General features: G+C 34.7%; 1 protein-coding gene across 1 annotated transcript in view; it reads right to left on the bottom strand.

Moving 5' to 3' along the window:
• LOC128983768 (EF-hand domain-containing family member C2-like) overlaps positions 1 to 14,900 on the bottom strand; it is a 38,422-nt gene that overhangs the window by 2,671 nt on the left and 20,851 nt on the right. Inside the window, exons 10-13 of the mRNA XM_054403131.1 lie at positions 12,055 to 12,182; positions 11,548 to 11,661; positions 3,254 to 3,433; positions 1,336 to 1,435 (exon numbers count right to left, since the gene is read on the bottom strand). Coding sequence (XP_054259106.1) covers positions 1,336 to 1,435; positions 3,254 to 3,433; positions 11,548 to 11,661; positions 12,055 to 12,182 — 522 coding nt within the window. The remainder of the gene's footprint in view (positions 1 to 1,335; positions 1,436 to 3,253; positions 3,434 to 11,547; positions 11,662 to 12,054; positions 12,183 to 14,900) is intronic.

Here is a 14,900-nt window from a genome sequence, read left to right as displayed (position 1 = left end):
AAACTCAATTATGAATCCCATTATATTTTCAACACTCTCCTTCGACACTACAATTAGTCCAATATCAGTTTTTGATAACACAGACGACAATCCAGAGACCAAGTCTTTCCGTCATAACCTGATTCAGTTTACTTCCAGTCCTGCCCGCGGCAATATACACGCGTGAATTGATAGGCCTGTCTGTTATAGTTTCGTGTTTAATGTTTGTAACATATGCTGACGACACCTCCAGAAGTGGATCCTTTTGTAAGCCTCCGATGGTGGAGTTAAAGAACCGCCAGAACATATGTAGCAAGTAAAATTTGACTCTACCTTACATATATTATTAAGGATTGTCTGAAAAGATGCGTTTCAACCATTATTAGTCATAAGAGGCAATCCTGGGGCTATCAAAATGAATTTATTATAAGATTACTTCATTAAAAAAACCTTTTATGCTGGTGGCAATTAAGGAATTCTGGGTATTTTGTCCGGCGATTTTTGTAGAAGGAAGCCTAAGAGTGGCGAGCAACAAGTCTGTCCTATTTCGTGACTCTGCCTATAATTTTGAAATAAGATAGCCTACTTTTTGCCAAAGTATTATTAATGCACTTAAACCTGTTTGAATTTTTAAGCCCCGTAAAATTAACGCCACCTAATATATTGTACAGTTACAGTACTGTGTTAGAGTAGAGTAATTCACCGAGTATATTGTTGTACGTTTTGAAGACATTTTCTATTGCAATACTGAGTAACTGTTGGCTGATAATACAGATTCTGAATTTTAAATTGAAAAACTTCCAATTCGTCCATTAGTTATAATTATAAATAATGATATATTGTTAAATGACGTTTACTATTAAACATTTAATTTTGATTATCAGAAAGTTTGTTTTTCTTTACCTCAACTTACTAAATACTTTAAATGCCCGTTTTATAAGGTAAAGGGGAAATTTACAGATACATTGGCGGGGGGAGGGTAGGTTTAAATATACGGCAGTATAAATGGGGAGGGGGATACTCCTTTGGCTTGGGGGGGGGGGATTGAGCCTCTGGGTTTGGGGGGATGGGCACCTCTGTGTTTGTGTGAAACAAAATTGTGAAAACTCCATCAGGGCTCTGCTCCAGTGGTCTTCAAATTTCCAATATCAAGAAAATAAGAAGTTCCAATCTTCATGAGAAAAGATTTGTTTGTACCCGTTGTGAAGCACGGGGAAAGCAGGTAGTATATAAACAAATTACATAATTGGCACACTGGCACACATAGTCTAGGTGCAGGAAGGGGAAATTCTGTAACACAAATCAACTTAACCAGCAAAGGACTTGAAACTAAGAAATTTAATCAGTTTCACTTACAATCTGACTGTTGGGCTGGACTGGGGGAACTGGGTTCTTCTTGTAGTCGATGAATTGAATAAGTTGATGATAGTTGACCTGGCAGTTCTCATTGACCACTCTGAAATGAAAATATCACATAATCACACATCCAGCTTATAATACTATAATTTGGTCTTATAATAATAAACAGTGTTGCAGGATAGTAAATAGAAGGTCAGATAAGTACAATATTGGTTGGATCCATAGCTAGGAGAACTATTACCCAGTATCTTTTGAAAATTTTCTCTCTCCTGACATCACATACATCACACATCCCAACCCACAAAAAGGTATGTGTTCAGATAACTTTCCAGTCTGTATTGGTTGATATAATACAGTACCTATCATAAACTATTAGGATTAGTCATGAAATCTTACTAATATTATAAATGTCAAAGTTTGTGTACCTATGTTTTTTTATTTGTTTGTTTGTTTGTTTGAAGTTCAATCAAGCATTAACTACTTGGATTGGACTGAAAATTGGTATGGTGATAGCTCACATTCCCGATAAACATATAGACATATTCTTATCTCAAAAATCCTTTCGGGCTCCACCCCATTGGCTATGGAGTTTCCCATGTTAACCTTATGAGTATTCATATTTAAAAAGAATTATTGAAGAATTTTGTCAGCTGTTTCAAGTACACAATTTGGTTCTATCCTTATATATAATACCTGAAGGCAATTTCTACGAAACACTACTCCTCCGTTAATAATGGACGGATTTTTACAAACGATGTGTCAAAATGTAAGTAATTTTGTGTAGACGCCCCATTTCACCAATTCCTGTAATAAAGGTCCTCGGGCTTTGCCCCACAGGCCATCAAAATCCCATGAATTTATTATGAATAAAGCATTTTGTTTACTTAAACAGACAAATAACTTTTATCAATTGCACACTAAAAACAGCTGTTTATAGTAAACACATGATACACACAAGAGCGTTCGTTTTCAGTTTCGATAACTGGAGTAGAGTGATTGATTACATATATCTTTGAGTTGACTCTTTTAAGTCATCGGAAATTAAGACTGTTTATTAATTTTGAAATAACGCCTTTAATACTTTTCAATTGCTTGAATTCAAGTAACAGGTGCACTAGTGATATTAAATAGCATTAAAAGGTTATAAGGGTTACCAACAGGGTGCAGAACTATTATTTTTTTGCATTTATGACAACAGCTTATTTGAACCACTAGCAACAAAAAGTTGTGATATACATGAGACATTAAATACTTTTTTTTATTGTTTAGGTGAAATGGTAGAACATTATGGCTATAATAGCATACCGTAAATTAAAAGAACCAAATTTTCTTAAACCGTGTCCTCTACCATTGCAAACGCAAAGCCAAGTATAACTGCAATAAGAATTTTATACTTATACGCCAACCCCGAAGGACGGGTACTCTGCTAGTAGTTATATATAGTTGATAAGTTGATGTTGATATTTTAATTGTAACCAAATAAATGAACTTGGCAAAAGAAGAGCCAAGGAAGGAGTATGATTAACCAAACAGTTTATCTGTGGAATTCCTCCCTGAAACATATTCACAGTAATCACAGTACTGAATTTATACATTTATAATTAGTATGTTTATGAAAAATTTGTAAAAAGGAAATATTTGAACAATATAATATTTGATGAAATGTAATTAGTTGTATTGCTTAAGGGCGAGAAAAAGGAATAGCTATATTATACTGGGATTATACTGGTTATTTATTGGTAAAAGAAACAAATCTTCATTTTAAAAAGATAGTCAATGATTCCTCTTAAATATTTGAGACATCATTATCAATTGAGTGGGGATGCCACCTAGGTGCGTATTTTAACCCGAATATGAGTGAAGGATTACAGATATGGTATTGTTTGAATAAAATAAAAATAAAACCATATACTACCTGTCCAGCAATATATAGACAAAGTCTCTTGCTAAAGGCAGGTTGGCTCCTCTTATGATAGCGTAGGCTGTGTCTTTGGTTACATATCCTGTTTTGTTCACATCTCTATAATGGAATGACTCTTCCAGCCGATCAAATGAGTTAAAAAGAAACTTCTTTAACTCATTCTGTGCAATACTCCTGAAATTGTTAAAGTTGTATGGACATGTGTTTATAAAAACTAGCTGTTACCCATGGGCTCCACCCCGTTTTACTATAGAAGTATTAATAAAACTATTGATTGGTTAAGTTTTAAGCTGAAATAAACATAACAGAATACAGTAATGTTAATACAAACAAATAATAACAGCTGAGGTATTTTTAACATTAGGTAAATGGAAAGTTCCCTTTGGAAAGCAATTACGACCTCATAGGGCAATTTATGAAATAATGGATAATTTTGCGCAAGGTTTCTCGTCATGACGAACATTTTAAGTATATGGTTTATGGGAGTGTGACTTGTAGTTTTCTCAAAAGTTCATGGGTACTTTTGGCTTTATATATAGACTAGCTGTTACCCACGGGCTTCAACCCATTTGATTTCAAAGTATTATAAATACCCCCGCCGCAGCAAACCTGCCGACTAAGCGAATTTCCATTTGTCTGAATTGATTTTCAGTTAAATATATTTTAATAACATTAGGTTTAACGAGTACCTAGGTTTGCGGCTACAAGGAAACTAATAAAGTGTGTTTTTGAGTAAAATATTGATAGCTAAGTACAAAATAAATAAATTTGCCAAGTTTGATCAAAATATATTCATAAACAAGCAAACTACAACATTTGAATTAAAAAATGGGAATTTTAAATTTACAATTTTTTTAATTTTCTCCGTTACTAATAATCGAACAAAAATACTTTTATATACTAAATTATTTGTTTTTTTAAGCTCTTTAAAAAGGTCTAAAGAGAAATTGGGAAATTTTGTGTTTTGAGGGTCAAAAGTGAGAAAAACCAATTTTTACCCTATAAAACCCCCCGTAAAGCCCCGTTCCCATGGTCCGATCGTGCTGGTTCGCGAACTCATTCAAGTTTATCCCGCTTTACACCTTTAAACCAAATTTCATCAAAATCGGACAAAAATTACTCAAGTTCGCGTTCACGGACGTATATATATATATATATGTCTATATATATATATACATATATAAAAATTTGAACGAATAGTGTTTTTGGCCTCTGGGGACATCAAAATCAGGGTTGGTACTGATTTTGGAAAATGAAATTCCCTGACTTTTCCAGGTTTTCCAGACTGATATTATACTTTTTCCAGGAAAAAGTATAATATCAGTCTAATATCAGTCAAGTATAATATCAGTCAAAATATCGAATAGTCAGAATCGAGAATTATTAGAAAAAATGTAGGCCTAAATAGTTTACTCATAAAACCAATAAGAAAAGAATTAAACATCTGGAATCTGGAAAATTAAAGAGTACCAACTAACTTAACCTCACACTTTATGTTCTACTTGGCCTTGACTTGACACTAGCAGATAGACGATACGGTGCTTCTGATACTGATATATATATCGATATTTTGCTTGCGATATCATCGGCTTATATCGGAAGAAACATGTGATATAGGAAAAATAACTACCATGCTTGTACCGGAGACAAAAAGTAATACCAAACTAAACTATTAAATGTTTCAACTAACAGGATAAAATTTTTTTTATAAACTCCTACAAGTGCAGTTTTTTTTAGTTTATTAAAGGTTGAATCAGTATTGAAAGGGTAAAGGTGTTGAACTTTTCAAAGACTATACTCCGGGAAATAAAAGTATTATTAATAAAGAAGGCTTGTCAGAATCTGAGTGGAAAGACAGTATAAAAATGATTGCAAATGTGGTGCCAGTGCGTGTTCTCCACAGCAGAAGTCAGGGCAATAACCGCTGCAGGCATGCCTGTGGTGAGATTGAAACCCTTGCACATGCCCTTGGCTTCTGTCCGTTTGGTGAACTTCTAAGAATCACTAGGCATCACAAAATAAGAAGTATCATAGCAAATGCCTTCCGAAAAAGGTATAACACATGAGAAGTGCAAGAAGAAGTACACTGTCTTTCTTCTAAAGGAAGCACCAGAAGAGTAAATATTTTATTGATAGAAAGAGAAACTAACAAAGGCATAATTCTCGATTCAACAATTCGATTTGAAATAAACATAAATCAACCTAACGAAGTAAATGAAGAAAAGAAAAAAAAATATGATCCTACCTTTGAATATTTCAAGCAAAATTTTAAAATTTGGAAAGTTGAGGTGATTGGATTGTTTATTGGTTCAAGAGGAACATTATCAAAATTTTTTGTGAACTTTTGGAAACAATATGATTTGGACAGATCCTTTTTGAAAATTATTACTCATGAAACATTAAGAGGTTCATTGAGCATAATGAGAAATCATCTATATGGCAAACATCAAAATTAATCAGTCTTATACAATTTTATCTTGTATAATTTTTTCTGTGTCATTGGCAACCTTATTTTTTAAGGCAGATGTATTTATTTTTATAAATAAATTCTTTTCTCTTTTTATAAATTCAATGAGGAATTGTATTCAGTATCGTATTGAAATTGAAACGATGAATGTAGGCCTATCCTTCCGCGCATCCCGGTACTAGCAGTGTTTCCATACGTGGGATTATTAACTTATCCCGAAAACTTTTCAGAGCCAGCTTAGCCTTAGGACACATTCCCTTAGGGTGGTGTAATTCACGTATCGCATTTATTCCTAAACCAGGAAGGGATAGTTACACTGATCCTAAGTCATTTAGACCCATTTCTCTATCTTCTTTCTTCCTTAAGATCCTAGAAAAGTTGGTCTCAAGATATATGATGGATACAGCTCTTAGGACACATCCTTTTCATAATAATCAGCATGCGTATGTCTCAGGAAGATCATGCGAGACTGTGTTGCACCAACTTGTAAGCAAGATTGAGAAAGCTCTAGAGAGCAGTGAAGTGGCCCTGGGTGCCTTTCTCGATATTCAAGGTGCTTTTGATAATACTGGTACTCCAGCAATTCTTAATGCGGTGAGAGGAAGAGTTTTTCACGGTATAATATGTAGATGGATTGAATCCTTGCTTCACAGTAGGAAGGTTAGGCTCTCACTCCATAATGACACGATCGAGGCAAGAACTACTCGAGGATGCCCTCAGGGGGGGGGGGGGTTCTCTCTCCTCTCCTTTGGAATTTGGTAGCAGACGACCTTATAAGGACACTCAACAAAAGTGGGGTTTTCGCCTTAGGTTATGCTGATGATGTTGCAATCCTTGTGGTTGGAAAGTTCCACGGAACCATAACTGACCTTATGAATAGAGCTTTAAGGGTAGTGGACCGTTGGTACCAGGAAGATGGGCTCTCTATAAATCCCAGGAAAGTTGTAATAGTACCCTTCACAAGAAGGAGGAAACTGGATGGGATCGGCCCACTAAGACTGCAGGGCACTGTTTTAGAGCTGCAGAATCAGGTGAAGTATCTTTGTGTAATTTTGGACAGATCACTTCACTGGGGACCACATCTTCAAAAAGTCACTGAGCGTGGCAAATGGTCCCTTATGGCATGCAGGCGGATGGTAAGTGGCACATGGGGGTTACAGCCTAAACTTTTATGCACTGGCTGTATGTATCTGTTGTTCGACCCGCCCTTACATATGGTTCGCTTGTGTGGTGGCCAAAGATGGAATCTACTATAGCTGTCAAAGCTTTAGCAGGAGTTCAGAGGCTTGCTCTTATAATGATAACTGGGGCAGTAAGCAGCTGTCCTGGAGCGGCTCTTGACTGTCTGCTTGATATGCTACCTATCGACATTTACATCAAGGTGGTAGCAAGTAAAACAGCCCAACGCCTTAGATGCGAATACTTATGGATAACCTCAGGAAACAATAAAGGGCACTCCAAAATTGTTCAGGTGGTACATAATGATGAATTGCACTTGCCTTCAGATCACATGTCCAAAAAATACTCCTTTGGAAAGCCTTTCAAAGTACTAATACCAGATAGGAAGGATTGGTCTGGCGGAAAAGGACCCATACCCACAGGTGATTTAGAATGCTATACTGATGTTTCTAAGATCAAAAATGGGGGCACTGGAGCAGGTGTGCATTGGATGAATGGAGGCACTGGCATTTGTCTTCCAATGGGGGTGTACCCAACTGTCTTTCAAGCGGAGGTCACTGCCATTCTAGTTTGTGCTCAAGAACATCTTAACAAAGATATCAGAGACAAAACAATCAATATCTATACTGATAGTCAAGCGACCTTAAAAGCATTAAACTCTTACGAATTCAACTCCAGGCTCGTGTGGGATTGTTTTGCTTCTGTGTCTGAGTTGGGTAGGAGAAATGACCTTACGCTTTGCTGGGTGCCAGGACACTCAGGCATTAAAGGAAATGAAGCTGCAGACAGATTGGCAAATACTGCCTCTGCGACTTCAATGATAGGCCCACAACCCTTCTGTGGCATCTCACGAAACAGTGCATGTTCTGCGATTGCGTCATGGGCCAAGGAAAAGCATCGCAAACGCTGGGTCGATGTTCCCCTTCTTAGGGTCAGCCAGCTTACTCTGTTTAGGCCTTCTAAAAAGGTTGCCTGTGACCTCTTGAGACTAGACAGACGAAGAATTAAATTAATTGTTGAACTGATAACTGGTCATGGAAGATTCAGGAAACATCTACAACGGATGGGCTTATATGATGGTGAACCGATCTGTAGGTACTGTGATAGGTCAGAAGAGACAGCTGATCACTTACTCTTTGATTGTAACGAGCTCTTTGACGCTAGATCGATAACTCTTGGAAATATGGCTAGAGGTAGATACCTTCCTGAGGATGAACTAATTGGGAAGCTACAGGCATTCATTGGGCGCCTTAACTTGTAGGTCAACAAGAAAGCAATTATTGCGCACCCCAAATAATTCGATTTCGGATGAAGTGCTTAAAGGTCTCTTAAAGACCTGCCCCTGTCAGATAAGATAAGATAAGATCCCGAAAACAGGATTTTTAGAGCATGAGCGGGATTTGAAGGGGATGTGGGATAAAACAGGAGTTTTGGCTATGACGTCCGTTTTTATTTACTATGCTTTTATTTTAGTGAAAAACTAACCCCAATCGAAAAAATTACCTTAACAAAATATAATAGCAATGTTAAAACAACTATTTAAACGAAATATGTCCAATTCAACACTCAGAATTTAACATCAAAAATCTTAAGGGATTAAACGGGATTTCTTAACCAAGTGACCGGGATTATATTCTTTTGGTTGTGTAGAAACACTGGGAGCTCGGTGCGTTCAATTAAGCCAGTAATCAGAGGGTGATGATAGAATGTCTGTCGATGTTCGATGTTTTTTATAACGATGGTAGGTTCCAGATGTTTTTGTTACATCGATGTTTTCGTCAAACTTCGATGTTTTTGACCAAGTATTGAGACCTAGATGCAAAATGTAGCATATCTGTAAAAAATGTAGTCTTTCAAGAGAAATTCCAGATTTTTTCCAAAATTCCCTGACTTTTCCCTGACTTTTCCAGACCAACAAAATTCCCTGACATTTCCAGGTTTTCCAGGTTTTCCCTGACCGTACCAACCCTGAAAATGAAAAAGTAAATCGGTCCCGGGTCTAGGTCTTACCGTGCCACCTACGGTAATAGCTACTTCCCTATAGGGAAATTCGCTAAAAACTATTGATTGGTTAAGTTAAGATGAAATAAACAAAACAGAATACAGCATTACAAACAAATAATCACACCAGATTTTAATAAGGTAATAAATAATTGAAAGAATAACATACAAATAAGAACAGCTGAGGTATTTTTAACATTGAGTATATGGAAAGTTCCCTTTGGAAAGCAACTAAGACCTTAAAGGGCAATTTATGAAAAAATGGATAATATTGCGCAAGGTTTCTCGTCATGAGGAACATTTTAAGTATATGGTTTATGGGGATGTGACTTGTAGTTTTCTCAAAAGTTCATGGGTACTTTTGCCTTTATATATATACTAGCTGTGTACCCGTTCTACGCACGGGGATCTTATAATATTCAGTTGAAACCTTCTTATATAACGAACAGCAGTTGGTTTGCATATTTTAAGATATGCTGGCCAAACTATTATACATAGCTTCATTTTATGTTGTTTTTTGTTGTTCCGGATCGGTATGACAATCAATAAAAGGTTAAATTACCTCTGTGTCTGCCGGTCGATCCTATAACGGTAGGCTTACTTTTATTTTTACTATCTGATCTCGTTTGCATGGCTCAATCACGTCCTGGTTGAAGTTCGTTCGCTACGCTCACTCACCTGTATGTTGGAGCTCGTTCGCTGCGCTCACTTTCCTTCAGGTTAGCTCGTTCGCTACGCTCACTTGCCTTCAGGTTAGCTCGTTCGCTACGCTCACTCGCCTCCAGGTTGCAAATTAGCTGTTGTCATAAATGTAAAAGAAATAATAGTGCTAGTGCTGCACCCTGTTGGTAATCCTTGTAACTTTAATGCTATTGAACATCACAGAACAGAACCAACTTGTTTAATTGAAACAGCTGTTAAGATTCAATAATTTCATTTCTCATAAGGTTAACATGGGCTTCCAGAAATTCCACGTCAAAAATCGACAAAAACTTGATTTTCAAGGGTTTACTGTTAAATATCTAACTGTCTCATATTCGATGAAATACGTCTAAAACCATCTCATATATGTATAGTATTTGGAAAATAAGTTTCAGGCGGGACAGTGCTATAGTTATTGAGGAGTAGTTGTAATAAAGTGCGTATTTTAGCGTTACCAAGAGAATGACAGATAGACAGACAGACAGACAGACAGACAGACAGACAGAAATTGAGATAAGGTTTGATTCGGTTTCTCTGACCTATGAAATGTAAAAATAACCAAAAAGTTCATTATTCTAAGCAATGTACAGACAAAACTCTAATTTTATTTATATAGATTATGGTAAATAGATAGATAATGAAATAGAAATACTGTATCTATAGTTTCACTTTAGACTTGTATGTACCCATAATTTGCTGTTGGGTAAGAAAACAAATTATGATGCTGAAAATTTAGGTAACCAAAGCAGGTTTTGTAAAATATGCTAGTTAAAAATATATGAACAGTAACTATTCATAACAAACCCTGTTATAAAATGTGACAGTTTTGTTTAAGGTTTTGGACTACCTCATTTCTGTTGTTTTTAAGTTTAATATTTTGAAGAATATTGATTATTTATAAGGAAAAATTTTAAAATAGAAATAAGCTAATTAATGAACAAGTAAATTTGGACTTATCATTTATATGCTTATATATTTACCGTCTTGTTAAATTAGTATAAGTGTAAATATATATTTCAAGTGTTCCTAGACACATTGAAATTTACTCTCCGTAAATTAGTAACACATATTATGCTATGATTAAGAAGTTATTTAAAATTTCGCTGAAACTGCTTTTTTTATCATTGAGTTCCAGTTCCAGTCACAACTGGTGGGTTTTTTTAGTTTTCGTTAATATTTGCACAGGTTTCAAAGCTACATGTTAATCTTTACAAGTTATTTAGTAAGATCCTTTCATGAAGCACAATTTTACTTTCTTTTTTATTGCTTGATCGCAAGCAGGACTAAAAGTCATAAAGCCTAAGTCAAAAATTACTGTAGGTTTCATGGTAAGACCTAGACCATTTCAAAAAATGGAACAGGGTTTTATGGGGTAAAAAATTGGGTTTTCCCATTTTCGACTCCCAAAACATAAAGGTTTACTATTTATTTACAAATCATTTTGTGGAGCTTAAAAAACAAATAATAAATTAAGCGCTGTTTTCCTAATAATTACGGATAAAATAAAACATGACTTTAAATCTAAAGTTTCCATGTTATTCTTATTGGGGATAAATAAAGTCTTCCTTTCAGTCCTATAAATAATCCATTAATTTAAAAGAGCAAAAAAAGAATGGATAGCACATAAACTAGTTTTAAAAAACAATGTAAAAAGTTGCTGATAGTAAATATACCAGCAAACTTTTGTTGTTGTAAAACTTCAAAAATATAATACAATTATATATTGAATGTACAGTATTTCGACAATGCATTGTCTGACCTAAGAAATTTATTTCAATTGCTCTACTAGGCCTACTAGATTTTGATGTGTAACTGTGTAAATTAGTTATTTTGGCTAAAAGGCTTCAAAGTTTTAAAACGTGTTCGAAACTATTTTATTTGTGTATTGCAAATCACTGCAAATCATTCTAACAACTGTAAAGTTATAAATGTCACCTACTGTATTTCCTGACATGACAAATCAGGTTTCTGATCATTTTCCATGTAATGTCTTGCAAGAGTAATAATCTCGTGCTCAGTTATAGAATCCTTCAGTACCTCCTTTATTGTTTCCCTGAAACAGTTACAAAATCCTATGATTTCTTGTTAATACCCACTTCTCAGTCTTACACTTACTCTTGCTCTCTGGAAAATGGCATAATATTGGTTCAAATTAAACACCAAATACAATGTTTAGTTTTTTGTAAGAATTGAGTTATTAAAGGGACATACTTCTCAGTTATGTGTTCCTCCATCTTCACACACCGTACATGAGAAATGCAATACTGTACAGTAAATTTTGTGAATATATCGATAAAATGCCATTGTATTTACAAAGGAATAGTTAAAGAATATTTTGACCTTTTTATTAGTTATATCAGCAAGAGAACTGGTGGTTTACTTGGACAAATACGTCCATACCATACCAAATATAAACTTCACAACAAAATTTTTTGATATCACATACCTGAATTCAACATAAGAAATTAAAGGTAGGTTGTTTCTAGTCATGTGCTGAGCAACAAACTGCTTGTATGTTGGACGTAGCCCTTCTCTGACTTTATCCAAAATAAGCCTCAGGTTGCTTTTTGGAAACTGTAACATGTAAATTATTATGATGAACATCAGTATTTCTTACCTAGGGCCGAAAATGAGGTTTTTCCGACTTGTTAAATTTGAAACTAAATCGAGAACTTAAAACAATCAAGAGTTGCAAAGCAAAACCCTTTTGGCCCGTTGTACGAATTCTGTTTTTCCCCACACTATACAAAATTTAGAAAATACCTATACAAATATGCACACTTACAGTCAACACAACTGCGACATTAAGGTTATCTGAATAAATATTTAGAGGAATCAGTAAAAATAATAATAAATAGATGCTAAGAAGCGGTAATAGTAAAACAAGTCTATTGCAATGCATATGGATACAGCTTGTGTATACATTAATGTTTTATAAGTAAATAGGTAAGCGAACAGCTGATTTTCGGCGTTAGGGCCGCAAAAACCTGGTCAGTCCCCAAATGACGATAACAGCTGTCATGGACAGCAATATGTAGCTTTCAACCTCCAATTATCGTTTTGTCGTAGGCACAATGTGAAGTCGTCACTGTGCGTGATTCAATTGATTTGATATCTCGGACGATTACTTAATACTAAACATAAGAAATGACGAAATAAATATTAACAAAAACCATCTTCTTTATTTCATTCATAAAAAAAAACACACTCAACTATTTACTGTTTTTAACAAAACAATTGAAAAACATATGACTGTTTTAAGTATTAAACAGTCTTTTGGCAAACTTATATGGAAATATCTATTGAGGGGTTTTCTTTATAGATGATTAATCATCGTACGTCAAATGATGACCTTTGTAAAACAGCTAAAAATATCGTAGTGTGGTGAAAACATTATTCAATATGGGGGGGGGGGGGGGGGGGTAATATAAAAACACCAGCAGCACCAGTCTGAAAATAAATGAATTTCTAATATTGTGTTGTGATGGAATAAACAAAATGTTGTTTTTAAAAAATACTGAAAAACTGCTATTGTCATTTCACCAAAAGAGTTGATTATTCTTATGATTTTAGCGAATTTCCCTTATAGGGAATAAGCTATTACCGTAGGTCTCATGGTAAGACCTAGACCCGGGACCGATTTACTTTTTCGTTTTGAGGTCCCCAGAGGCCAAAAACACCATCCGTTCAAATTCATATATATATATATATACATATATATATTTATATATATATATATATAAATATATGTGTCCGTTAGCGCGATAAGTCGAGTAAAATTGATCCGATTTTGATGAAATTTGGTACAAACGTGTAAACCTACATTTATTCGAATGAGTTCGCGAACCAGCATAATCGGACCATGGGATCAGGGGTTTATGGGGGGTTTATGGGGTAAAAATGGGTTTTTCTAATTTTTGACCCAAAAAACTTTAAATTTCTCTCTAGACCATTTTGAAGAGCTTAAAAAACAAATAATTAAGTATATTGAAGTGTTTTTGAATGTTCAATGACTACGGAGAAAATTAAAAAAATTGTAAATTTAAAATTCCCATGTTATTCTTATGGTGAATAAATAAACTGTTCTAGTTTGCTTGTTTATGGATATATTTTAATCAAATTTGGCAATTTGGTTTATTTCATACTAAGCTATCAATATTTAAATTGAAAAAAACACACCTCAACATCTTCCCCGTAGCAACAAACCTAACTACTCACTAAAATTAATGTTATTTGAATAGGAAATAAATCTGAAAATTTATATGGAATATTTTAGTAGAAATCAAGCCGGGTAAATGGAAATTCGCTTAGTATGCAGGTTTGCTGCGTCGGGGGTATTTATATATGTGATATGGAAAGCGAAAAGGGACCTCTTGCCGGAGATGCAAAATTTTCAGTGCGGCCGATATAAGTAATTAAGGTCCAAAATATCGAATTTAGGGTTTTATCAATTATTATACCTCATTTAACATAGAACATCACAGTATCGGTTAAAATCTTGAATTGAAGATGAAAAAAGTCGAAATTAATCATTTTGTTAGCCTCTGCACGGTCTGAGAAAGGTACCTCTTGTCGCTCAATGTTATTTCCCCATAACGACAAGAGGTCCCATTTCTAATATTCACTTTTTAAACAGATTTTAGTCCAAAAAATGAATTGTCCTGCATTCTAGTGGAAATTTAGAGAACTACAACAAAGTTCAGTTCACGAAGAACAAAATATCTCACAAATTTTGTGGTCCCGACAAGAGGTACCTTTACTTATCTTACGGCAAAATAACATAGGGCTGCCAAGAGGTCCCTTTTCTGAAATGTGATTTTATGACATGCTTCAATAAAACAACTACCATGAATTAAGAAAAAAAATTTCATTTCTTTCAAAGAGGACATTATAAGCTTTCTTTTTGGTATCAAAATTGTTTCTTAAATACGAAAAACAGCGTTTTTATGCGTATTTTAAATGTTCAAAACAGGTTTTCTCAAAATGACCCTTTTCCATAACAAAATTTTAAAGTCCTATAACTTAAACAAAAAAAAATCATACATGCGTGGAACTTGCACCAATTGATTCGGAATTTAATAAGAAATTCAAATATATATATAACATAAAATCGAAAATTCCCGACAAGAGGTCCCTATTCGCTTTCCACATCACATATTTCAAATCCATTTTACAATCAACTGAGAACATGTTTCTCAGGTTGTCTGGACCTGGGATTATTATTTATGCTAAAATACAAGGGTGACACACGGGAGATGGACAGTTTTCACCTGCACAGTGTGGTGGTAGGAG

This window comes from Macrosteles quadrilineatus, unplaced genomic scaffold, assembly GCF_028750875.1.
Source record: "Macrosteles quadrilineatus isolate MER2022 unplaced genomic scaffold, UCM_ALF_1.0 Scaffold_1__1_contigs__length_201487025, whole genome shotgun sequence".
NCBI lineage: Eukaryota > Metazoa > Arthropoda > Insecta > Hemiptera > Cicadellidae > Macrosteles > Macrosteles quadrilineatus.
This window is presented reverse-complemented; position numbering and strand designations above follow the sequence as displayed.